The 28,000-nt window shown below is 36.1% G+C and overlaps 1 protein-coding gene and 2 long non-coding RNA genes across 3 annotated transcripts in view; 2 read left to right on the top strand and 1 right to left on the bottom strand.

The window, feature by feature from the left end:
• Positions 1-28,000, bottom strand: part of LOC139432642 (uncharacterized) — an 87,185-nt gene that overhangs the window by 26,407 nt on the left and 32,778 nt on the right. The gene's annotated exons all lie outside the window — the stretch shown is intronic.
• The window catches only part of LOC111419020 (uncharacterized), a 191,864-nt gene that overhangs the window by 154,699 nt on the left and 9,165 nt on the right, over positions 1-28,000 (top strand). The window lies entirely within an intron of this gene.
• On the top strand, positions 2,012-9,610 carry LOC111419019 (axoneme-associated protein mst101(2)-like). Its single transcript, XM_023051758.2, has 8 exons — positions 2,012-3,005; positions 3,060-3,503; positions 3,556-3,630; positions 3,706-4,380; positions 4,439-4,681; positions 4,739-4,882; positions 4,942-9,141; positions 9,198-9,610. Exons 1-8 carry the CDS (start codon positions 2,430-2,432, stop codon positions 9,333-9,335), a joined length of 6,495 nt encoding a protein of 2,164 aa, XP_022907526.2. The 5' UTR covers positions 2,012-2,429; the 3' UTR covers positions 9,336-9,610.

Genomic DNA, 28,000 nt, shown 5'->3' with positions numbered 1-28,000 from the left:
ATTTATATGATTGTGAGTAAACTACAAAGAATTAATAAACAGTGGTTGGACTCAATCAGAAATTTACAAAACATTTATAAATTTTTCACAAATATTTAATATAAATATATTAATACATATTGAGGCATTTCAATAATATTTATTTATCTACGACTGCTTGGATAACTCATCATTACCGCACTCATTTGAGGTGATTTGAGTTACGTAATGAAGTTCATTACCGCACTGGTTTCATTACGTAACGCATTTTTAGCCTAATTAGAACAGACTTAATTTATTGAAACGAGCAACAATACAAAAGAAAAAGTGCTGTCTACTTACAGAGAAACAAAATTGTTGTTTTTACATTTCGAAACACTTATTCCAGATAAGTAAACATGTTGTTGAAACTGACTATTCAAAATCGTCAACAATCATTTCAAAATATTTTTATAAATGTCAAATAGACTTTTTTAAAGAAATTGATTTTTTAGGAATTTTTAGCAGTCGTAGATAAAATGCTGTATATCACACGTGGGCTAAAGCATAATTACAGTACTCGTGTGATTACACGACTCGGTCTACGACCTCGTCGTGCAATTCTTCGCACTCGTACAGTAATTATGTTTTTAGCCCACTTGTAATATAAATAACTATTACAATATCATATAAAACCGGTTTTATAACTAATAATTGTGATATCTTCACCAGGTCATACAATCATACATTTTTCTTAATATAAAAAAAAATATTGTCTTCTTTGACGCAAAGATATTTAATCTTATACTTCGTTAATTTGCTTCGATATATTTTTGTATTATTTTGTGCTTCCTGATTCCTTTGGTAACAAAAGGAAGGGGATGTCGTGAATAGAAAGAAGGTAGGAAACATTGTACGGTCGTGACAGCACGCATACGTATTTTTTAACAACCCTAGGATTGTCAATGCGACCTTTCGAGCTGTCCTTTTTCTTCTTCTGTTATTTCCTTTGAGGTAGGAGACATCAAACGAAGTGCACAAGCCTTCATATTTTGACATTATTTCCGCCGATCGGGCAAAGAAGCCGCCGCTCGGGGGGTGACCGCCACCCTCGTGGAGGCACAATACATCATTTTCAGACATCCTATTACCGAAATTGGGCGATGGCTCCGCCGTTTCCGATCGATGATTGGCCAAACTTCCAACACCCTCCCGTCAATTTCGGACGTTTATATATCGGTCACCCTCACTACGAATTCGACCCACAATTATTGAATCGAAAGCCATCTCTATTGACTCAAAAATACCGTTTGTATAGTGCGAGGGGTGTGATTTAGAAGACATCCGTTTTCTGTTACCGTAGCAACGACCGTCGTGGTTATCTAACGTCTTACCACCAGATACATTCGTATACGAAAATACGAAACGCGGGGGGTTCTCCGGGCCGGTTGTCACATATATACGTATATACAGAATATTCCTTTTCTCGTTCCGTGGCGAGATAAGATGCCGCCCTCGGCAGGAAGCTGGGCTCTGGGGGAAATTTCTTCTTATTCAGTTGTCGGGAAAAGTTACATCATAAATATATTTCTAAGAGACGAGGTAAAGTTTAAAACTTGATAGTCCGCGACTATGAAAAATGGTTGTGTAGAGACCGATGGAGGGGGTGTTTACTATACTATAACCCTCAAACTTCACAATTGTCACAAACAGTCACAACAAGTCACAACAAAAAAAATCTATCAAAATTTTCTGTGAATTTAAATCAAAAAAATGCTTTAAAATCAACATGAAATGAATTCTTATGTCTGAATTAAGCGTAGTACGTTCATCGATTATTATCATTTGGACGTATTTGGCTTTTGTGCAGTATTACTGGTTTTGGAACGGTCAAAGAGATCAACACAAAGGGAACGATTTAATATCACAGCCCTCAGAAGTGGAGAAAGTGGTTATGGTGGGAACTAAAGTGCGCAGAGATTCCATACAAAAAACAGGTCCGTTAAAAACGTTAAGTGGGTCCAAAGCTAGAGTTAAAAGTGTCCAGTACGTCCCGTCAAACATATTATAAAAATTAATAAAAACAAATGTTGCTCAAAAAAGCTCGATTGTTGAAAAAGTAGAATTTCTACGATTTGTTATTGAATGATCATGGCTGCGTCATCATAACACATCTACGAGATTAATTAATTTTCGAAGTAATTGGCTGCTAAACCCGGCCTAGCTCCCAATTATCTCTAAAATAATACTAAATTCAATTGAGCTTTATGTCTCGGAATGTAATAAATAAATTTGTGATCAAAACCTGCATTTTTAATTCAATCAATTAGTCACCAAAGCAACTTGAACGTCAAAAAATAAACAAAATAGAATTTTAGACACACATGCCTTTCTTCAACATGGGCATGTAAAAACTTGTTGTAAGGTATGCGGAAAATTCCGCTCAAAATTTTCAGTGTGAAGACTGTTCCATGGAGAGTGCGGCCAATCGCCAACTATCAGTAGAAAAATGTTTGGCCATTTTCGTGTGGTCAACTTTCGCGATCATGCAATACTTTAATTTTTGGAACGAGGACATGGCTTCGTACGAAGACATCGATGAGATCGACCCTAACGGGATGCCGGTTACGCGAAGGAGACCTAAACCGAAAAGTGTCAGAAAGAAAGGTGTCCGCGCAAGAGGGACACGAATGCAAGAAGGTGAAGGTCCATCCGATGACGAAGATCAAGATCAAGATAGTTCAGGTTACGGTAGCGAGGATGGGCGGAAGCCACAACGAAGACCACCGAGGCGAAGAGGTGAATCAGGAACGAAATTAAGGCGACCATCTGATTTTGCAGCTGTGGCAGGGAAAAGATCGAGCCCGAGAGGATCGTTTGATAAAGGGACTCAAGCTCCTTTTGCTGCTAAAGATAAAGCTACAATAATGCCTCCTATGAGGAAGGAACAAGCTCCTCATCCACCGAAACTTGCCCCATCACCACCAAAACCTGCTTCACAACCACCAAAACCTGCTTCACAACCACCGAAACCTGCTCCAACTCAGGTTAATTTTTTAATTAAGATTTTAATCTTTTACTTAGATTAAATTATTTGATAGAAACTTGAAGGAAAAGCACAATTAAACGCACCACCATCTCCCACCCAATCAATTCGAAAAGGTGATAAACCCCCTAGCAAAATCAAATTCGCTGAGGAAGCAGCAACGCCACATAGCGTCCCGGTAAGTGAAGAACACGCACCTACTCCTGGTACTGTGGCTGCACCACGACAAAAAGTCCCGATGGGTAAGGTACCAAGTGGGGAGTTACCCACTCTTAAATCAGAACCCAAAAAGAAAGGTAAAGATGAGGTTGCGCAAACTGCATCGGACTTTAGACCTAAAGATATCGCCACTACAAAAGCTTCCGATGAAATATTAACACCTGCAAAAGCACCGATAAAATTAGCTCCATCACCAGCTCAAGAACCTAGAGTGGTTAAATCGGAACCGATTACGCCGAAAAAAGAAGAAAAAGCGGAGAAACCAAAAGAAACGCATCAGGTTATCATTTTTGTTTTATTTGAGTTTTTGTGGCTAAGAAAGTTTATTGTAGGTACCTAAACCCTCTTCTTCAATATCAAAAGTTTCTGCACAACCAGAAGTTAAGAAAACACCACCTGATTTAAAGGTTAATGATAAATTTGACTAAATCTTACTTTAGTTTTAATTGTTGGAGTGTCAGAATGATCGGTAATTTTTGTAGGAAAAGAAATCTGCTGAAACTGCAGCTGTTGCAACTCCGGTTGCACCTCCTGCAGTTCCAGTACCACATAAGCAAGTTGTCAAAGAGGAACCTCCTAAAGTAACACCTCAGACTATCACACCGAAACCTAAAGTTGAACCACCGAAGGAAAAGCCAATCGTTAAGGAGGAGCCTAAAAAGGAGGTGATGCCAGAAAAAAAGAGTGCAACGACGACGACTCATGAGCAAAAACCAATTGTTAAGGAGGAGCCTAAAAAACAGGTAATGCCGGAGAAGAAGAGTGCAACAACGACGACTCCTGAGCAAAAACCAATTGTTAAGGAGGAGCCTAAAAAGGAGGTGATACTGGAGAAAAAGAGTGCAACGACGACGACTCATGAGCAAAAACCAATTGTTAAGGAGGAGCCTAAAAAGGAGATGATGCCGGAGAAAAAGAGTGCAACAACGGCGACTCATGAGCAAAAACCAATTGTTAAGGATGAACCTAAAAAGGAGGTGATGCCGGAGAAAAAGAGTGCAACAACGACGACTCATGAGCAAAAACCAATTGTTAAGGATGAACCTAAAAAAGAGGCGATGCCGGAGAAGAAGAGTGCAACTACAACAACTCATGAAACTCCGAAACCCCCTCCAATTAAACATGTAGAAACTGAGCCAAAAGCAAAAGCCGAAAAGGTATATTACTTTATTTTTAAGTATGTTTTTATACTTAAATATATTTTTGAAATTAAAGGATAAAAAGACACCCGAAACGAAAAGTGCAATTACATCAGCACATCTAGAACCAGAAAAGAAAGAAACTAAAAGTGCAGCAACAACAACTCCGGTTGCGAAACCTCGTGATGAGGTTTCTCAAGTTGCCTCTGATTTTGTAGCAAAACCAAAGAAGGAGAAACCCGTGAAAAGTGCAACGACGGAAACTGAAAAACCAGTTAAAGCACCGTCTAAAATTCCTATGTCGAAACCGAAAAGCACGGTAGTAATTATTTATTTTATTTAAATGCGATTCCATCCAATTTTCTTATTTTATAAGGAAAAGAAATCGAAGGAAGTTAAAAGCGCAGCTACAACAACTAGTGATGCTTCTAAATCGGTACCATTGGAAGCGGTTGAAGAGAAACCTAAAGAAAAACCAGTGGCTAAAGAGAAACCAGTGTCTAAATCATTACCAGCAAAAGTAATAAAATGTTTTTGCTTATTAAATAATTTAAAAAAAATTTTTTTTGAATTGTACAGGATGTGGAATCAAAATCTGTAAAAACAATTTTGGCACCAAAGCAAATAGATGAGCAACGAAGTAAGCAAATTACTCATCCAACTACGGATGGTGTTGTTGAAGCTGCTTCGTCTACAAAAGAAGAGTTGCCACAAACTAGGAGTGAGCCGTTATATAAGAAGTCTTCGAAAGAATCTAAACCGCCTAGAACAGGCCCTATTAAAGAACGGAAAGAACCGGTCAAGACGGCGAAACCCTCTAAAATCCCGGTACTTAAACCAGAAAAAGTGAAGGAGGCTCCAAAAGATAAAATTGGTGATGGCAAAAAATTACCAAAAAGTTATAGTGAAATTGAAGCTGTAAAGCCTAAACGTGCTCGTACTCATGAAACTTCCTCTGACAGTGATTCGAGTCATGATTCATCTTGGTATAGGAGACATCCGGAGTTTAAAAGACCAAGGAAGAGAGAGCACAAAGAGAAGGTGCCAAAGGAGAAAAAATCAAAACCGCTTGAAGATTCAAGCAAAACGGCGAAATCAGAAAAATCGCCTGTTGATACTGCAGTGAAGAAGGAAAAGGCGCCAAAAGAAATTAAGAAACCAGAACGCAGAAAAGCTGCTGAGGAAGAAATCCAATCAGAGAAAAGTAAGCGTCCTCGTAGCCACACCGCCTCTGATAGTGACATCTCTGAAAGTGATATGTCAGACTCGTGGTATCGAAGACATCCCGAATTTAAGAGACCTAAAAGATCAAAAAGATCTCATTCAAAAATACGCGAGAAAGAGCAAAAGCCGAAAAAAGATTCCGAAAAAAGTGATTCTGAAAAAGAGAAAAAACCTAAAAAAGAAAAACAGTCTCGAAGTGACAGTGACACAACAAAGAAAGAGAAAGAACCAAAACCCGAAAAAGTAATTCCAAAATCAGATTCAAGAAAATCAGCACCTGATGAAGTTCAAGGGGAGAAAACTAAACGGACACCACGTCGTCACGTTTCCATTGACAGCGAATTAGATTCAAGTGATGATTTGGGTTGGTATCTTAAACACCCAGAGGCAAAGAGACCTGGAAAAAAGGAGAAAATACCTAAAACGCCTAAGGAGAAAAAGCCGAAAAAGGAAAAAGAAACATCGAGTGATACTGAAAAAGAGAAAAAAGTTAAGAAGGAAAAAGAACCTAAATCAACGAAGGTTCGTTCAAAGCCCGAAATTAAAAGTGCACCTGAAGAAGTGCAAGATGAGAAGAAACGTGCGCCGAAACGCGTTCATTCAGAAGGAAGTGAAACGGCTGATTCGGATGATGATTTATCTTGGTATCTTAAACATCCCGAGGCAAAGAGACCTGGGAAAAAGGAGAAGAAGGAAAAGGTTCCGAAAATGCCTGAAGCTCCAAAAGAAAAGAAGGGGAAAAAAGAAACGGCTAGTGATAGTGATAAAGAGAAGAAAGGGAAGAAAGAAAAAGAATTAAAAGCAGAAAAAATACCAAAAGTAGAAAAAATACCAAAAGGAGAAAAAGAACCAAAAGCAGAAAAAGAACCAAAACCAGAAAAAGTTCATAAAAAATCGGAAATTAAAAGGGCGCCTGATGAAATTCAAGATGAGAAGAAACGGGTGCCGAAACGTACTCGTTCTGAGGAAAGTGAAACGGTTGATTCAGATGATGATTTATCTTGGTATCTTAAACATCCCGATATGAAACGGAAAAAACCAAAAAAATCTCATTCTGGTGAAAAAACTGTTAAAAAACCAAAGAAGTTACACGATAAAGGTACGGCAAGTGATGGTGAGGATAAAAAACCCAAAGTAAAAGAGAAGAAACCAAAGAAAGAAAAAGAACCCACAACCGACACTGATGGTACAAAATCAGAAGCAAAACCATCCAAGAAAAGAAGAGCACCAAAACCACCATCAGAAGAAATCCAAGAAGCTAAAAACAAACGCCCACCCGTAAAACGTGCCGTTTCCACCACTTCGGAATTGGGTGACTCAAGCGATGATTTATCTTGGTATACTAAACATCCCGAAGCAAAGAGACGAAAGAAACCACGCGAAGCAAAAACTACAAGCGAAGGACACATTGATAAAAAGAAGAAGGAAAAGAAACCGAAAAAAGAAAAAGATGTTCCGAGTGAAAGTGAAGGTGAAAAACGGGAAAAGAAGCACAAGAAACATAAAGAAGCGGAGAAGACTCCTTCGAAGTCTAAAAAGCCGGTTCATAGAGTTTCTGAAGGACAAATTGAGAAGATATCTCCTAAAGCTGCAAAAAGTGTGGAGGATTATAGTAGCTCCGATGATGCAGATGAAAAGAATGCGATTGCTGCGGATGATGCGTGGTATAAGAATTTACGAAAAGGAAAAAAATCAAAGGTGCCGAAAGAAAAAAGATCTAAATCGCCGAAAGAAAAAAGATCTAAATCTCCAAAAGAAGAAAGATCTAAATCTCCAAAAGAGAAGCGATCAAGATCGCCGAAAGAAAAAAGATCTAAATCTCCAAAAGAAGAAAGATCAAAATCGCCGAAAGAAAAGCGATCAAGATCAAAATCGCCTAAAGAGGAAGGAAAACCTGAAATAAAACCAAGAAAGAAACATATTAGACCTCCCGTTGAAGGAGAACCACTTGCTCAAGAGGAGAAGCCTTCAAAACATAAGGTTCCAAAAGAACCAAAAACAAAACCTGCTAAACGCGACGCTGATGTTCAAAAACCATCCCATGCAGTGCTTTTTGATGATGTAGAAATGGAAAAGCCTCGGAAACATCACAAAAAAGACGATGAAACTGATGAGCAACCTGAGGTTGATGTATCTGTACTTGCTGAAGATGATAAATATTACAAAGAAGGCCTTATAGGGCCAAAAATGCAAGAACATCTCAAATCTTTGATAAGTCCAAAAGTTTCTAGAGAGAAACAATCAAGGCATAAATCTGATATGAAATTACCGGATGCACCAAGTCGTAAATCTCGTAAACGACGTGCACCAAGTAAACCTACTGATGATAGTACCACAGAGGATGTTGATAAATTACCGGCTGAGCGAACTTGGTATAAGAGAGGTCCACAAAAGGATCAACCAAGTCAAACGCAGCCGGAAACGCCTAAAGAAAAAAGACGTAAAGCGCCTCCAGTTCCTGTTGGGGTAAAGGATGATGAACATCCGGATAAGAAGGGATTGGGGGATAAATCTGATGATGATAAGAAAAAGGGTAGGTTAGATAAAAAAGCGGTTGATGGTCTGGGAGCTGATGAAAGTTCCCCTTCGCCACAACCAAAAGCTTTAAAAAGTGAAAAGAAGGAAAAGAAATCAAAAGCTTCAGGTCCTGATGACAATGAGCAACTAGGTAAAACAAGTAGAGGAGTTTTGACTATGAAGAAGAGTGGGGAACATGTTGCGTTTGATGATGTTCCTAAAAAGGGAAAAAACACAAAAGATACAGGTACAGAAACTTCAAAAGCAGGCGATAGAACCCACGCATCAAAGCAAACGAGTGATCACTCAGAAGATGCTCCAAGCGGATATAAAAAAGCTGGAAGAAATAAACTTGGTCGCCGCGGTCGTACTCCAAGTACAAGCGATGTTTCCCCCAGCGATTCAAGCCGATCAAGAAGAAACCCTTTCAAACGAAAAAGTCGATCACCTAGCACCACAGAAGGCGAAACAGACGATAAACCACCAAGAAGAAAACTTCGTTCACACTCCCCGAGCGATTCAGATACGGAAAATAGAAAAAGAAGAAGTAAAAGTGCCGAATCACCAAGCCCTAAGAAAAAATGGTTTCACAAACCAAAACGTGATCGATCACCTAGCGAAACGGACTCAGAAAAACCTAAAAAACGTTCGTCTTGGAGAAAGGGTAATAAAAGTGATTTGTCTGGGACTGATACTGAAACGGATAAGAAAGAGCCGCATAAATATAGGAGACGCTCAAAATCGCACGATCCAACGCACAAAGCGAGAAAAGGCATTAAATACAAACCAGTATCTAAAAGAACAACCGATTCGGACATTGAAGGTGGCGACGAAACTGAGCGCGAAGAGAAAAGACGACGAACGAAAAGTAAAAGTCCTAAAAAGGATAACGTTGATAAACGCAAAGATAAAAGGGCGCGCGAAAAAGATAGAAAATTACGTTCTAGTTCGCGAAGTCTTAGTAGAAATAGAAGAAAATATTACGAAAGTGTTCAAGATCAAAGACGTAGGGAAAAACGTAAAAATAGGAATTCTTTGGTTTGTTGCTACTCTTTTCTCACTGTGCTTTATTTTTTAAGTATGTTATTGTTTAGCATAATTGGATCAACCTTCCAAAAGATCCGCCGTCAATATCGTCAACAGAGGATAGTTACAGTGACAATGAAGACGAATTTTTGCTCCAACCAGTTATTAGTTGGCGGCAAATTCGCGATCACAAATACAAGAGGTGATGGAGACGGTAAAAACGATCGGAAAATTAATTGTCCCGTTTTGTAACATTGAACAAAGTATGCCGTACGCAATGTCATGTGCCAACAACTGTCAATATCAAATGTCTTTTGGTGATTCGAAAATTTGAATTATGCCATACGAGGGAAGAGCACCTTTATCCGTATGCAGATGCGTGGGATTAGTTTTTTGGATTTATTTGGCTTATGCCCAATATTACAGTTATTGGAATGAGAAAAAAGGTGTTAATAAAAAAGGTAATGATAAAATGGGAGCGTCCAGTAAAAGGAAATTGACCGGAAGCGACGCTGATTTAGTGAAAATGCGTAGAGTACACTCAAGCTATAGAAATAAGCGAAGATACTCGAGCAAGAAATCCCTAAAAGATAACCGAAAATATACCGCTTTCTAAAAGACTAATAATAATAATATTAATAAGGTGGGTCGTTGATGCAAGGTCGTATTGTCATCAATTTTTGTAAAATTTTTTAAAATATACAGTCTAGAGGCAATTATTAATTTATTTATTTTTGATTCAAAGCGAATATATCTACTTTTATCTATAGATATAGCACATGTTTGTACATTTTTCCTTGGCAAACCTTGGCACGCTGGGGCAACCTTTTTGAAAACATATTACTCTCCCCATACAGACACGCCGGGCGGAAAAAAATATATATCGCTACTAAATACTATATGCTAGTTTTCCTATAAGTATAGTGTTAGTTCTAATTTTAATTGTTATGCAGCGCTGGACCAAGAACTAGAATCAAACTCAAATGTTTCTAGTTCTAGTGACAGTGCAAGTGTAAAACTAGAACTAACACTATACCTAGAACTAGAATCAATTGGGTTTAGCCGTCTTTATAGACGTGCAGCTAAACCCAAATGATTCTAGTTTTAGGTATAGTGTTAGTTCTATATAGTAACAGTACTAATATAAAACTAGAACTAACACTAGACCTAGAACTAGAATCATTCGGGTTTAGCCGTCTTACGACACGTACGGCTAAACCCAAATGTTTCTAGTTCTAATGTTAGTTCTAGTGACAGTGCAAGTGTAAAACTAGAACTAACACTATACCTAGAACTAGAATCATTTGGGTTTAGCCGCACGTCTCTAAAGACGGCTAAACCCAATTGATTCTAGTTCTAATGTTAGTTCTAGTGACAGTGCAGGTGTAAAACTAGAACTAACACTATACCTAGAACTAGAATCATTTGGGTTTAGCCGTCTTTAGAGACGTGTGGCTAAACCCAAATGAGTCTAGTTCTAGGTATAGTGTTATGGTACGTTCACACAGCGGCCCGATACTACAGGACCGTTCTTTCTCCGATCCGTCACTACTGGATGTGATGTTCACACACAATACAACGGTTCCGTATTTACAGGATCAGACTATTATTTATATTCACACACTATTGGGAGGTCGATCATTATTCGACCGAAAGTCGCGTAGAATGGATGTTCTTGTGTTATTTTGGTACTATCATCTTTCACTACACAAAAAGAAGGTGAAGGCGCCAATATATCGAGCGCCGATTCGTATTTTTACTGTTTCGACGTCCAGTTTTTGTTGACAAAACGAAACGACACATTTTGACGGATCATTGTTTTTTACTGGATCCGGTATACTGTCATGTATTTGAACGCGCCCATTTAAATATATACGTCTTCGCAGAAATAAAATCGGATCCGCAAAAAACGGTCCTGTAAACAGTATGTGTGTGAACGTACTGTTAGTTCTATATAGTAACAGTGCTAATATAAAACTAGAACTAACACTAGACCTGGAACTAGAATCATTCAGGTTTAGCCGTCTTAAAACACGTACGGCTAAACCCAATTGTTTCTAGTTCTAATGTTAGTTGTAGTGACAGTGCAAGTGTAAAACTAGAAGTGACACTATACCTAGAACTAGAATCATTTGGGTTTAGCCGCACGTCTCTAAAGACGGCTAAACCCAATTGATTCTAGTTCTAATATTAGTTCTAGCGACAGTGTAAGTGTAAAACTAGCACTAACACTATAGCTAGAACTAGAATCATTCAGGTTTAGCCGTCTTAAGACACGTACGGCTAAACCCAAATGTTTCTAGTTCTAATGTTAGTTCTAGTGACAGTGCAAGTGTAAAACTAGAACTGACACTGTACCTAGAACTAGAATCATTTGGGTTTAGCCGCACGTCTCTAAAGACGGCTAAACCCAATTGATTCTAGTTCTAATGTTAGTTCTAGTGACAGTGCAAGTGTAAACTAGAACTGACACTATACCTAGAACTAGAATCATTTGGGTTTAGCCGCACGTCTCTAAAGACGGCTAAACCCAATTGATTCTAGTTCTAATATTAGTTCTAGCGACAGTGTAAGTGTAAAACTAGCACTAACACTATAGCTAGAACTAGAATCATTCAGGTTTAGCCGTCTTAAGACACGTACGGCTAAACCCAAATGTTTCTAGTTCTAATGTTAGTTCTAGTGACAGTGCAAGTGTAAAACTAGAACTGACACTATACCTGGAACTAGAATCATTTGGGTTTAGCCGCACGTCTCTAAAGACGGCTAAACCCAATTGATTCTAGTTCTAATGTTAGTTCTAGTGACAACGCAAGTGTAAAACTAGAACTGACACTATACCTAGAACTAGAATCAATTGGGTTTAGCCGTCTTTAGAGACGTGCGGCTAAACCCAAATGATTCTAGTTCTAGGTATAGTGCTAGTTCTATATAGTAACAGTGCTAATATAAAACTAGAACGCACACCTAAACTTTCTAGTTCTAGGACTAGTGTTAGTTCTAGTTTTAATTGTTATGCAGCGCTAGATCAGAAACTAGAATCATTCGGGTTTAGCTGTTTTAAGAGACGTACGGCTAAACCTAAATGATTCTAAATTAAAATACCCTGGGGTTCTTTATACGACGAAAAATAGTTTATTAAGGCCCACTTTTACCACCTCCAGATAAATTTAACCGATAGATAATTACCATGGTTACAGCGGTTTTAAGCGCTCTCATTGGCTAAGAGCACCAATTTATCTATCGGTTAAATTTATCAAGAGGTGGTAAAAGTACGCCTAAAACTGGCAAATCGGTGCTACAGCTTTAACTATAGTTTTAATAAACTATTTTTCGTCGTATAAAGAACCCCAGGGTATTTTAATTTAAATCCTTACGATGAATATCGAATCTCAACTCTCTAAATTAAATGATTCTAGTTCTAGGTATACTGTTAGTTCTATACAGGGTGAGTTTTTTTCCATGTTTAGTATAGAGATCTTGAAAACTGGCGGAGATAGAGAGACGATTAAACAGGGCGAATTGCAGTTTCATGAACTCAATTTAATGAGCTTTTTGTTTTTTGGATAAAATTCATGACTAATCAGATATCTCGAAAAAACCGAAAATTTGTAAGGTATTACATGTTTAATAAAACAGTCTAACTGTTTTTTTTTATTTAATTAAACAAATTTTGCACTTAAAGGTGAAATGTGTTTATTATCACTCTACCGGTTTCGCTCCTTTCGGAGCATCTTCAGGAGTTCCTAAAGTTATTAATTTTACAACACTTTCTATTATTATATAATTTTACATTTTAACTTACGTCAGTTTTTTGAACAACTAAACATGTATGTGATACTTTACTGAATTAATTCACTATTAAAATGTTAATCTCTAAACATGTGCTACTATACATCACTTTTTATTATATTTTAGGTTATGTTGAAACTGTCAATGGTATATTTTCTATTTTAATGTTGGTAATCTGTCAAATGTGATTGTCGTGTATTGAATTTAAACTTTCTTGTTTTGAATAGGTTGATTTTCAACAGGTTAAAATGAGGTATTATAACATAAACATATTAACTCCCTACATCAAATACACTGAAAAATATAATGGTACAGAGAGAGCAGCTATTTTTAGAGTTCGGGAGGTTTTCGTGGAGGTGTGTATGGTTGTTTGAGATAGGTATATAGTGGTCTTCTTGTAGGTATAATTTGTTCGTTTAGGCATGTTACATCAGGGCAGTTGTTGAGGAATTTATTAATTTCATAGTTTTCCATTATTTTTAAATAGTAACTTTTATTGATATGATGAAGGATTCTGGAATTTTTATCTTCGTTAAATTCATGTTTTGAGTTAAACGTTAAGTGATTTCCGAAGTTGGAGTTATTTTTGTGTTTATGTTCTCTTATTCTTTTTCTAAGGCTTCTGCCTGTTTCTCCAATGTACGCTGCTTTACAAGTGTCGCACTCTAGTATGTACACACCATTGTCGTCCAGTTTATTTATTTTGTCCTTATTGTTTATAAGCATTCTTTCTAATGTTTTATTTGGTTTGAAATTAAGATTTATATTATATTGTTTTAAACTCTGTTTTATTTTATTGGATATGTTGCCTTGGAATGTTATAGCTCTATACTAGCTCTATTTTTTTATTTAAGCAATAATTTTTGAGTTATGCTACAAACTTATAATTTTTTTAATGGAAACATAGTTGGCCACAAGGTTGCCAGGTCTCACGATTTATCGTGAGATCTCATGATATTACCATTAATCTCACGATTTGACATGTATTTCTCACGATTTTATTACTTTATTACAAAAATAATATAATAATTAGTGTTAATAAAATCAAAGTAAAATCATAGCATTTTCAACTGGAATTGTAGGTTATTGTAAATTTCTCTGTTAGTTACATGTAACAAATTACTTAAACTGTAATATTTTATTCCCTTTTAATTATATCACTTTTATATACAAACGTTGTCTAAACTATTTTACTTGAATCCTATGCCTATATGTAACACATATTATTAAAATGGACTGATTTATAAACAAATTTCAACATCTCACGATTTCTCACGATTTTTTATGACATGACTCACGACATTCTACGTGTGTAACGTGGCAACCCTGGTTGGACATGACTTTATAAAATAGGTCTTTTCTCAACGCTTCTAATGATATACTACTTGACATAGATATTTTTACTAATAAATAAATTATAGCCATTTATTCTTTTAATTGGCAAACTGTTTAGGTAGTATGCTATGAAAACAATTGATAGATACGCTTGGTTATGATAGCTTAAGGCAAACGCATGTTTCGTTTAGTTTCTAATTAACGTTGAGTGAGGTTTTGTAAATTATAAACAATATGAATTTTTTTTAATCAAGAAAAGCGTGATATCATTGAGTGTTACATTTTATGCTATAAAAATACAATACAAGTTGCAGAACAGTATTTTGAATAATATTTTGATCGTACCTACTTTTAATAGACTGATAATATGAGCGAGTATGATTCTTTTTGTAAACGAACTAAGGATGCAATACAGAAGTAAATGTATTAGCACGAATCCATCAAGATGCATCGATTTCAACGCAAATTGCATCTGAAGCAGGCACGCCACAACGTACTCTAGTAGTATAGTAATGAGAATTCTGGCACAGAATTATGGATTATGTGACGTCACGCTCCAATGTTATAAGATAGGGAAAGTGACCAACTTAAATCTGGAGGGCAAAATGTAACTAGATATAGGTTGGTATTGGAAAAGTTACTAGATCTGGTGACTTTTAGTGACCAACCTAAATCTGGGGGTGAAAAAAATAACTAGATTTAGGTTAATTAGGTAATGATGGTAAAGATTACCGAAAATATACCGGTTTCTAAAAGACTAATATTATTAATAAGATGGCTCGTTGATACAAGATGAGAATACGTCATCAATTTTTGTAAAATTTTTTAAAATATACAGTCTAGAGGCAATTATTAATTTCTTTATTTTTGATTCAACAGAGAATATATCTACCTTTACCTATATAGCACACGCTTGTACATTTTTCCTTGGCAAACATTTATTTTACGCTGGGGCAACCGTTTCGAAAACACATTACTCTCCCCATACAGACACGCCGGGCGGAGAAAAATACATATCTCGCGTCTGGCATATCCACCACGTGCACTTTCTCACATCTCATATCAATTCTTATCCTCGCGAATATAAAACGGGTGTCGCCTCCAGGCTTTCGGGACGCGAGGGTTAAGAGGGGAGATGCGAGGGAGCTATTTCGTGACACACAAAATAATACAATACATTGGTACACCTCTTTCTGAAAATAGCCGGAATCAATTTCTGTTGTAATAAAATGGTGGATCCTAAAAAAGAATTAACTTTTCTTGTAATCATTTTTTTATTTTTTTTTATTTTTCGTTCTTCGTAACTTCACCCCAATTTTTGAACGCAACTCCAAACAGCAATCCATCTTCTTATTGGACTATCTCTGTTCCCCAGGTTTTCCACTTTGCATAAACTACGCAATTCTCGTTTATCGTCGAAACGAGAAACCAATCGATATTTTTGCTTAAAAACACATCACAAAGAGTTGAAAAAACGATAGTTTTGGTATCTTCAGGCAATGATCCATACAGCGGTACGGTGTTGGGATAACCGTCTTTGCACATCAGTTTGATAGATGGTGGCGGCATCGTAGGGGAAACTGGGAGAGAGATGCTTATGATTTATTATACCGATCCCGGCCTGGCGCGGTATCAGAGATTACGCCATGTCCCGGCAGTGTGGATGATATGTGGGCATATCACTGTGCTGACGGTAAGCGCTTGTCACGTGCAAGAGGAGCGAGCGAACGATTTGACCCCCTTCGTTGAAAATTTTCATAAAGGAAGGCTCCTCTTATTTACGTTAAAGTTAAGTGTTTCTCGAAAATTTCGTATACACATACATTTTTTTAAGGGACGCGAGCGCGGATCCTAATGTGATCTGGCATCCTTCCGATTGATCTTCTACAAATGAAGCTTTTCCGATTTGCTCCGATTCCGAATGTCTCCAAATCTAGGGATCTACACTCGAGGATACAACTTGTAATGGAGCTATAATTTAACCTGACGGAGCTATTTACTTTTAGACGCTTGGATTTACTCGATTCTTTTTACGAACATTTTATTGTGCATGTATATACTGAAATAGGTTAAATTGGTATGACTATTAAATTTAGTTACTTAATAAAAAAAAAATTAATTAAAATTAATTTCTATTAATTAACTGAAGTGGCCTATACTCAAAGCCATCTTAAGAGACATACGAATAAATCCAAGAGTGTCTAGGTCTAATATTAATTCTAGTAACAATGCAAGTTAAAACTAGACCTAACACTATAGTAAAACTAGAATCATTCGGGTTTAGCCGTCTTTAGAGACGTGGGGCTAAACCCAAATGATTCTAGTTCTAGATACAGTGTTAGTTCTACGTAGTAACAGTGTTAGTGTAAAACTAGAACCAACACTAGATTTAGAACTAGATACATTTAATTTTAATTTAAAATCAAATTCAAAATTTTTTAATTAAAATCACTTAGTTTATTATTATTATCACTTCTATACTGGATAATTAATTATTAAATTTCCTTTAATTTGATACCAAACACGATATATTTATATTACAAAATAAAAAAGTTATGATAAAAGCTGATAAAAGTATTAATGGTAATAATCCGCCATTTTTGATAATAATCAAAGCTTAAAATTCGAATGTCTCGTGAACCAAACAAGATAAAATAGTCGAGTTTAGACTCATTTTGATGGAAATTCAATTCTATATTCAGTTTGAAGACAGCCGTGCGTCTTCAAACCCGAAACTTTCTAGTTCTAGGCCTAGTGTTAGTTCTAGTATTAATTGTTATGTAGCGCTAGACCTAGAACTAGAATCATTCGGAAACAATTAAAACTATCTCGCCAACGAGACATTTGCGAAGACTTTTTATCTTAATTTTTGATGTATTACCTGCCCTAGAAGTCTGTCAGCGGTTTTTTGAATCACCCTGTACATGTAGTAGAACTAGAATCATTTGAGTTTAGCCGTCTTAAGAGACGTACGGCTAAACCCAAATGTTTCTAGGTCTAATGTTAGGTTTAGTGCCAGTGCAAGTGTAAAACTAGAACTAACACTATATCTAGAACTAGAATCATTTGGGTTTAGCCGTCTTTAGAGACGTGCGGCTAAACCCAAATGATTCTAGTTCTAGGTATAGTGTTAGTTCGACATAGTAACAGTGCTAGTGTAAAACTAGAACTAACACTAGATCTAGAACTAGAATCATTCGGGTTTAGCCGTCTTTAGAGACGTTCGGCTAAACCCAAATGATTCTAGTTCTAGGTATGGTGTTAGTTCTACATAGTAGCAGTGCTAGTGTAAAACTAGAACTAACACTAGACCTAGAACTAGAATCATTCGGGTTTAGCCGTCTTTAGAGACGTGCGGCTAAACCCAAATGATTCTAGTTCTAGGTATAGTGTTAGTTCATCTTTTGATAATCATGACAATCATTCGAAAGCTAGAAGACACATTTTAAATACTACAGATCATTAAACACCATCTGGTCACTTTTTGACGACTATAGAAATCATTAGATACCTTTCGTACATCTTTTAAAATATTCTGGCAATCTTTATAATTATCCAGAAAGTATTTAGACACCTTGTGATAATCAAAACACACTTTTTGACTACTATAGAAATCATTAGAGAGATTCTAGAATTATTCAGAATTTTTTTAAACACTTTTTGATATTTATGGTAATCATTAGAAAGCTTCAGGACACTTTTTATCTTCTAGAGAAATCATTAGATACCTTTTGTACATTTTTTTGTCTGAAGACGTACGGCTAAACTCAAAGCTTTCTAGTTCTAGTTTCAGACGATAATTAACACTAGACCTTAGTTTAGTTAAAACTAACACGAGACCTAGAATTAGAAACATTCGGGTTTAGCTGTGCATCTCTTAAGACGGCCGAATATTCAGGTTTGTCATAAGGACGTCACCTTTTTCCAAACAAAACTTTTCCTTTGCCAAACTACCCAATGCCTGTACTATTAAGCTTTGTTACATTTTATGTGGGGCAGTGCAAGTACAGGGTGTCCAAATTTCGATGGGTTTGCTGGGTATCTCAGTTATTATGAAAGATAGAAAGTTGCGGCTTTCACGAACCTAAGCTACTTTTTTGTGAAATTTACAATGGCGCAAACCAAATTTTCATAGCCCTCTTCGTTTTTGATATACAGGCAGTCTTTCAAAATTTACGATTTTCAGACACCTCCTGTATCTCGATTATCCGGAAACGTAAAAGCGGGTTCTAATAGATTTTTTCACGTAGAATCCAATGGTGCACGTAGAATTTTTCTAGTCATCACGGTTTTTGAGTTATAAAGAGTTAAATATTTTAGAAGTTGAGTATTCAGTGTTTGAGTTGTGTTTATAACTCAAAAACCGTGATGACTAGAAAAATTCTACGTGCACCATTGGATTCCACGTGAAAAAATCTATTAAAACCCGTTTTTACTTTTTTATTAAGTTTCCGGATAGCCGAGATACAGGAGGTGTCTGAAAATCGTAAATTTCAAACACTTCCTGTATATCAAAAACGAAGAGGGTTATGAAAATTTGGTTTGCGCCATTGTAAGTTTCCCAAAAAAGTAGCTCAGGTTCGCGGATGCCGCAACTTTCTAACTTTCATAATAATTGAGATACCCTGCAAACCCATCGAAATTTGGACACCCTGTACACAGTAGTTTTGTAACTTTGGTTACTGCATATATGGCGAGTTATATAAAATTCCCGGTATAATAATGGTTGGATTGGATTAAAAAAGATTCTTGGGATGTGTTGGTAATCTATTTGATGAAACATATATCAAATTGACCAATAATCATCGACCATCGAAGATTTTCCAGATTAAGAACCCCAGCGAGTAACTCTATACCATAACGGAGGATCTCGATACACCATCCAAATTAGACAGGCTTAAAGCAACTTCAAAGAGTCTTCGTGACTGAAACAAGCAGAGGAACTAGCACCCATACATTTTATCATATCACTCGAATATGTTATGAGAAGAACCAGAGCCGATCTAACCGCAGCTTTGATTAACATTTCCTTGGAAAATCAATACAGGCGAATAAAGAAACCTTTGGATACCTCGAAACGCAGAGAGACAACCAGGAGGAAGCACGACTGGTAAACCAAGAGCAACATGGGACTCAAAGTGGCCAGAGATGATCTGGAGATGATCTTGATTTTGGCCGCAGAGCTTTCGAAAAAGAAGAAAAAGGGATACTTCTCATCAATATCAACTCGTAGATGTTACTGCCTCTTATGGTCAACACCGATACTCCAACCTCAATAGAATACTACCAACAAGAATATATTCAGCTGTAAATACAAGGCCGCAATCCAGCTTTAGAGGATCAATATCTGAATCATATCTATACAGACTTGATTAACATCCAGCGAAGCGATATTGCTATTAGAAAGGCTACAGTTGGGATATCAATTATGTCGTCATAACCCGACCAAACCCAATCCAACTCAACTCAACCCAACCCAATTCAACCCAGCCCTACCCTTCTTTTTTTGGGAAAATGCGTTTACGCACCCCAGTCTACTGTTGGAGCCTCAAAAGATGTTCTTCTGGAAACTTGATTTCTTTCGCATGTGGATGTAGACCGCCCGGAATTATTTTCACATTACGTCAGGCACCATATGCGATTTTAGCTCCTGCCTCTTCTTCCCTATTTCTTCTACTGCACTCATCTCTCTTTACCTCCAGACTCTCGTCGTCGTTCTTCTACCTTTTTTTTCTTCATCATGGATCGTAACAAGTTCATGATCATTTCTCCTTCTTTCCTTCCCTGTACTATCAAAACGGAGATACAATTCTATATGCTGTATGCTAGTTGTCTAAAGCGTACTCAAACTATCTGTTGCGAATGCAAGATTTTATTGCATGCAAACAAGATCTATTGAAACATTATTTGTATTCAATAATCATCATAATGGAGCTCGATGTGTATCAGTCTTTAGTTTTAAATCTTTTGCGATAGTATTTTCTTATCAAAATAATTAATTCCAGTTCTGAGTTTGAAAGAGTCTAGGTTACTTTTCCAAATTTGACAGATGAACCATGAGAGTTTCTTCAGGTTTAGCTTAGCAGCCATACTATGCCCAGATCACAAACTTCGAAAATTGCATCCTGCTAAATATAATCAGCCATTCTCAATTCTGTTTCTTCTTATCTCATTTACTTTAAGTTTAGTCTTAGCTGTAATTTAAGATGTATTCATCGCTTATTACCAAGATCAAGTAATAAAGTGAGTGTGATTTTTGAAAAATTCTTATTGTATGTTTTGGGTGTGTATAATCATCATAAATTAACACAACGGTATTAACTGTTAAATGGGAGGGGTAAAGATTAATTTTTTTACTAACTGTAATAACGGCGGAATGTCCGCTACATACACAGTTCCCGCATACAGCCGGTCAATAAAGGCCTATTCATTCCGCAAGATTGGAATGCACGCACTATAGTAATTTCCTAACGAGCCATTGTTACCGGTGTGGCATCCTCTTTCTTTAAGAGGGAACCCTCTGGCGCGAACCGAGCGATCGCGTGATTTAGATAATAATCTATACGCATAAAACATTTATTATGTTTTAGAATTTTGAATTCATATGGACTTACGGAAATTGCATGAAATTCATAACATGTTCGATGATTGATGCCTACCGAAAAAGTTCACGTGTGCCATTTTCCCAAAGACACGCAAACTCTATTCCAAAACTTTTCCCTTTCCTGTATATGTTCTGCCGAAGCTCGTAAGTCTCCATGATCGATGTGGCTTGCTCTTTTCCTGTCGGCATTCGAAAGTAAAGTTACATCATCGCCCATAAATACGAATAAATACAAACGGAGATAACGAATTTCCGTTTAGACCCCAACAGCTTATAGATCGTAGATCGTTCGAATATCTTTGTTGTTCGGCGAAACCAAGAAGATATTTTACGGCGTATTAGACAGATGGTACCGTAGGCGTTTTGTGGTTGTTGTAAGTTCGAAAATCGCGCGCGCTCACCTTCTCTGTTTGTGGCATGCGTGAGAATGACGCCGTGAATTGGGAAAATGCATAAAATATTATAATAAAATGGCAGAGGTCGGATCGCCGAACGATGGCGCGTAGGAGAAACGTGTTTTTTATACGGATCCGATGCGATACGTTCGCGATCGATGATCGTAAATTCCGGCTTTTATGTGGATCTTATTTTAATTCCGTGTGGACAGATATTACATTTTGACACAAAACATTTCTACCAAGGTTCGTTTGAGTATTGGTTATAAGGTTAACCAACCCGACCAAATTGACGTTGGTCTAGCGCTTAATCATTTAGGTTTAGCTGCATGTCTCTAAAGACGGCTAAACTCGAATGATTCTAGTTCTTGGTCTAGCGCTGTATAACAATTAAAACACAAGTGTTAATGCTTGGTTAGGCTTGGTCTAGTGCTAGTTTTAGTTCAATAAAAAATGCAGCATAGTGATATTTTATGCTAATTAGCGCTATCTATCACCTACCAGCCGTCTTAAGAGAGGTACGGCTAAACGGGATATTTCTAGTTCTAGTGTTAGTCCAATTTTATATGTTGTTTTAGTTATTCCAATACGCATAGGTATCGAGAAAAATACGAATATATGAAAATTTCATTAATTCGTTGTTTTTTCAAACTATGGCAGCACTGGGGAATTTGAGCATGCTACAGAAAAGCTTTTCGAACCAAAGTTGTAGCAAATTTCATCCTTAACAAAATTGCTCTCTTGCACTTTTGCTCTTATACGCATAGATATCGAGAAAAATACGAAAATATAAAAATTTCATGAATTCGTTGTTTTTTCAAACTATGGCAGCAGTGGGGAATCTGAGCATGCTGCAGAAAAACTTTTCGATCCAAACTTGTAGCAAATTTCATTCACAACAAAATTGCATTATTGCACTTTTACTCTTAGACGCATAGATATCGAGAAAAATACGATAACATGAAAATATGACAAATTCGTTGTTTTTTCTAATTATTGATGATACCACTGAGGAATCTGAGCATGCTGCAGAATAACTTTTCGAACCAAACTTGTAGCAAATTTCATTCTTAACAAAATTGCTCTATTGTATATTTGCTCTCAGATGCATAGCTATCGAGAAAAACACGAAAATATGAAAATTTCATGAATTCGTTTTTTTCAAAATGTTGATGGTAGCACTGGGGAATCTGAGCATACTGCAGAAAAACTTGTCGAACCAAACTTGTAGCAAATTTCATTCTTAACAAAACTGCTCTCTTGCACATTTGCTCTCAGACGCATAGGTATCGAGAAAAATACGAATATATGAACATTTCATTAATTCATTGTTTTTCAAACTATGGCAGCACTGGGGAGACTGGGCATGCTACATAAAAACTTGTCGAACCAAACTTGTAGCAAATTTCATTCTTAACAAAATTGCTCTCTTGCACATTTGCTTTCAGACGCATAGGTATCGAGAAAAATACGAATATATGAAAATTTCATTAATTCGTTGTTTTTTCAAACTATGGCAGCACTGGGGAGACTGGGCATGCTACAGAAAAACTTCTCGAACCAAACTTGTAGCAAATTTCATTCTTAACAAAATTGCTCTATTGCATATTTGCTCTCAGACGGATACATATCGAGAAAAATACGAATATACGAAAATTTCATGAATTCGTCGTTTTTTCAAACTGTTGATGGTAGCACTGGGGAATTTGAGCATGCTACAGAAAAGCTTTTCAAACCAAAGTTGTAGCAAATTTCATCCTTAATAAAACTGCTCTCTTGCACTTTTGCTCTTATACGCATAGAGATCGAGAAAAATACGAAAATATAAAAATTTCATGAATTCGTTGTTTTTTCAAACTATGGCAGCAGTGGGGAATCTGAGCATGCTGCAGAAGAACTTTTCGAACGAAACTTGTAGCAAATTTCATTCTTAACAAAATTGCTCTCTTGCACATTTGCTCTCAGATGCATAGATATCGAGAAAAAAACGAAAATATGAGAATTTCGTGATATTGTTGTTTTTTTAAATTATTAATGGCAGCACTAGGGAATCTGAGCATGCTACAGAAAAACTTTTCGAGCGAAAGTTGTAGCAAATTTTATTCCTAATAAAATTGCTCTATTGCACTTTTGCTCTTAGATGCATAAATATCGAGAAAATACAAAAATGTGAAAATTAGATCATTCGTGGTGCATGGTGTTAATGGTAACGCTTAGGATTCAGTGCATATCACAATTAAACTTTTAGAATGAAAGTTACAAATTTTATTCTCAGTTCTCCTTTACTCTCGCTATACTTCAACTACTTCTGTCTCTCGCTTTATTTTTGATTCATTAGTCAGATTGTTTTCGTTTATTCTTCCAGGTGTCCGAACCATCTAAATTCTCTTTCTATTTTCATTTGTTCAATTTTCTATTTGTTATTATTATTGCCTTGCTCTTATTTCATCGTCCCTTATTCATCCATCTTTGTTACTCCCTTTATTCTTCTTAATGCTTTCATTTCCATAGCAATAATCTTTGGTTTAAACCTTTGTAAAAGCATCCATGATTCGTCTCCGTAGATATTAAATAATTTAAATGTTCTGTTTCCAGATTTCCATTATTATCCAATATCATTCTTAGATATTTAAAACTTTCTGCTGTCTTGAGTGTAAATCCGTCTGTGTTAATCTGTATAATCCTCTTTCTCACCTCGCTACAGCCATTACTTCAGTTTTATTAAAATTGTAGCACTAAATTATTATATTTTTTTATTGAGCTATAACGGACACTGCGTTTCTCGTATTCATCCGTTATGTCGAGGTTTTACTGTAAAGCTAAGTTTTCACATGCACGGATTATTGGCGCCAGTCAGCCAAAAAACTACTGGTGCCAATAAATTGGTGCCAGTAATCATAGCACCAATAAAGTTGACGCTACTTCTACTTTTTGACGCCAGTATCAATATTTATAAAGAAAACGTATTACTATTAACGTGTTCGTCCAACTAAAATAAACAAATCCGCTAATAAACCGTCCAAAAAATGGACATCAGAACAAATAGTACTATTTCTAGAAACGTGCGAATAATACCTTGTTTGTGAATCAGAAAATTCCACAATATAAAGACCGACTAGAACAAAATGAAGGATAACTGAAATTATGAAGAAAACAGTTCCTAATTTTGACGAAATCTCGGCAAAAGCTTCGTAAATAGCGTCAAGCACTTCACACGTTTTGCCAAACGATACATATATTGCAAGAATGTAAAAGAATCTCCAGAGGCCAAAAATCGTAAAGATGCTTGTAGTTTTACGTGAGCTGGAATGGCATCTCCCATATGCATATGTTGTTTTTGTATTTTAGAGGATACTTGCCTCAACAAAAACATAAAACCCTTCAGTCATTCTTAAATGATTAAAAAATGATCAATTTCGATCTGATTAAAAAATGCTTCCTGATCTTCATGGCACAATTCTCTAATTAAAGTAGCAACTATGTTTTCGCTTTTTTTTTGTTAATAACATGTGTAATTCCAAGGAGCACATTTGGACTATCACATTGATGCCAGCGCGAAGTACATCACTTGACGCCATTTTTATTACTGTGCCAGTACACAATTATAACATTATATGGAAACAACTTCTGGCGCCAGCTAATTGGCGCCACTAAACTGGGTTCGTACTGGCGCCAGTAATCCATGCATGTGGAAACTTAGCTTTATGTCAAATTATATTGACATAGACAAAGCAAGTAGGTATACTCTGGTTTCTATGGAAATATATTTTTGTGTATTGCATCTTAAGTGAAATTTACTGTATAAATAAAAACGTAGAAATGTCAATTCTTCCAATGACGTCACAGCAAGGTCTTTGCGGGGGGATACGTTCATAAGAACAGCGTTCATAGAGAGTTGGATAACCCAAACATACCTTGTCAAAAATATACGTTTCCATTTGAATTATTCAAGAAAATTGTAAAAATAAATAGAATTGACAAATTACGCCACCTAGCGTTTGACTTAGAAAGTAAATCGGCTAATTTCGGATGTTATCGAATACAAAAATTCCTCTTCTTTCCAACAAGACCAATTTTGATGTATTCGGATGAACAATTCCAAAGTTATGGCTACTTTTATAATAGTAAATGTGACACCCCGTACCTCACTTATTTAAGCAGTAAGCAAAAAAATTGACTAACGAAAGTTGTCAGAAATTATCTAAAGATTCTAAAAATGTTATAGCTGAATGAAGTTTATTATCAAAATTTTACGAAAAACTACATTTTAAATTTTGTCGTTGGCATTACGCCCCCTAGCAAACTTTAAAATAATTTCCAGCAGTTTCTATGGGTCACTTTGTATGAGAATTTTTTTGTCTGAAAACTATGCGATCAACAGTTTCTGAGATATAGTCAGCGTCCTTTCTTAGTGGCCCACCCGGTACAGGGGGTTAAAAAGAATGCATAAATTAATGTGACAAAGTTTTTAAGCACCCTATAATTCTCGAAATTAGAGTTTATTCCACAAATAGCTGTAGTCTACTAATACAAATGCATGACCAAAAAATGAATAAAATCCTTCGAGGATTTTCGACTTATTTAAAAAAAAAATGAAAAAAAATATATATTATTTTTAAAGCCCTCTAGAGGCTGAACTAAGCAATTTTATATAGGTATAGATAAGTTGAGTTGGTGGTCTTGCGTTGTACACGTCATTTCCGAACACCCTGTATATCTTTTGCTTATATTGGTATTTTATTTTAAAAACTCTGCCTGACGCGTTTCGGCGAGCTACGCCATCTTCGGAGGCTCTAAAAATTAACAAACATAACTATTTAATAGTTTTATCATTTTTTATTAATAACATATAACATTACCAAAAACACCTCTATTTTGAAATTGGTAAAATCAACGTAGAAATAAAATTGTATCATGTTTGTTAATTTTTAGAGCCTCCGAAGATGGCGTAGATCGCCGAACCGCGTCAGGTAAAGTTTTTAAAATAAAATACCAATAAAAGCAAAAGATAAGTGTTATTAATTATTTCATATATATACAGTGTGTCCGTAAAGTAACGGATATAGGCGATAAAATCATTATAAACGATTTATGGAAAAATCCCTGAAACAGGTCTAAAGATTTAAATTTTTTGCAATTGTTTGGTGTAGATTTTAAATTTCTTCCCCCATTTTTAAGTGAGTTATGACGTCATCGTTATTTTTTTTAAACGGCAATCCCCCATTTTTATTACGGAATATGAAAGAAGACTTTTTTCTGAATCTAGTACAGTCAATACTAATATTACTTACATAAGAAAAATTTCGAGATAATTACTTTAAAGTTTAATTAGGTACTTCAGATTTGTTGGCATCATGAAAATAGTATTAGCCTTGAGTAACTATGGTAACCAATGATTTTAAACAATTTCCTAAATGTCATAAACTGATTTAGTAAGTAGTTAACCTCTTTAATACAACATATCCTGATCGTCATCTCATTAGCCAAAGTATGGTGAGCCTAGCTGTGCCTAAATTTAAACAGCATGGTTATCTCTCGAAGCATTTCTCAAAGTCTGGCAAATCTTGGCAAATTAGCCAAGAAAGTCGCACACCCAATATCCGCAAAAGATTTGATGAAACCTTAACTGGAAAGAGATGTTTAAATTTTTTCCAAAGCGATGTCATTCTTTCCACCCCGACAATGTTGACACAACTCAATTCCAACATCAGTTATTCCAACAGGATGGCGCGCCACCACACTTCAAGAAGCTTTACTAAATCAGTTTTTGACACTCAGGGAAGTATTTAAAATAATTGGTTACCATAGTTACTCATGGTTACTGCTATTTTTATCATGTCAACCAAACTTGAAGTAATTAAACTTTAACCTTTAACTACTCGCGCCTTGAAATATAATACCATCACCAAAATGTGCTGAAAAAATAGTAAAAGGAATACAGATGTTTTCAAAAAATGGCAGAGTTGTTACATAAACGTTTATTGAATAAGAAGCATTATAAACAATTTATTAAAAACAGAAATATGTGAAACAAAACATTAACTAAAACCTGGAAAACAAGTACAAAACAAAACAAAAGCCCACAAGAGTTTGGGCAAAGGACTACTCGACATCATCGGCAATGTTATTGCAGTCAGGACAAGTAATTACACTAATCGCATGTTCTTTACATACTGATTTGCGACATGTATGGCACGAAATTGTTGTTGCTCTGTTTTCTGCCTTCCGCAACAAAAGCACCTTCCTCGTATTTTTGCTGGAGGCTCTTGTTCATGTTCCTCTTGAGGAGGTTTGTACTTATTCAGGAAACGTTGGATATCCAAAGGTAATGTCCTTATGGTAGCTCTTTCTGAAAGGTGTGGCTTCATCAAAGACATCGCTAATTCTTTTAAAAAAACTCTTCTGTATTTGTGACCATCCTCGATGTGTATGGCGTTATCAACTGAAAAAATAAAACTAAAGGCCATTTTCTCGTTCTTCTGAGAACGGAGTACATGCCACACATTTTGTCCACAGTATCGCCTCTTTTACAACTGTTGTAGTCCATTATAATATCTGGCTTATTGGTTACAGGGTGAATTGCAGCATCACAATGCATGGTAGAAAGCAAAATTACAGCTTTATTTTTTTTGGGAGCATAAGACACAATAGTGACGTCTTTTTGAAATCCAAAGACGGACGAGCCAGGTGCTTTCGTTTTATTTGGTAAAAATTCTGCCGGCAATTCCTTTTTGTTTTTTTTAAT

Source organism: Onthophagus taurus, chromosome 1 (genome assembly GCF_036711975.1).
Source record: "Onthophagus taurus isolate NC chromosome 1, IU_Otau_3.0, whole genome shotgun sequence".
NCBI classification, from domain to species: Eukaryota; Metazoa; Arthropoda; class Insecta; order Coleoptera; family Scarabaeidae; genus Onthophagus; species Onthophagus taurus.
Note: the sequence above shows the minus strand (reverse complement) of the source record. Positions and strands in the feature narration are given on the sequence as shown.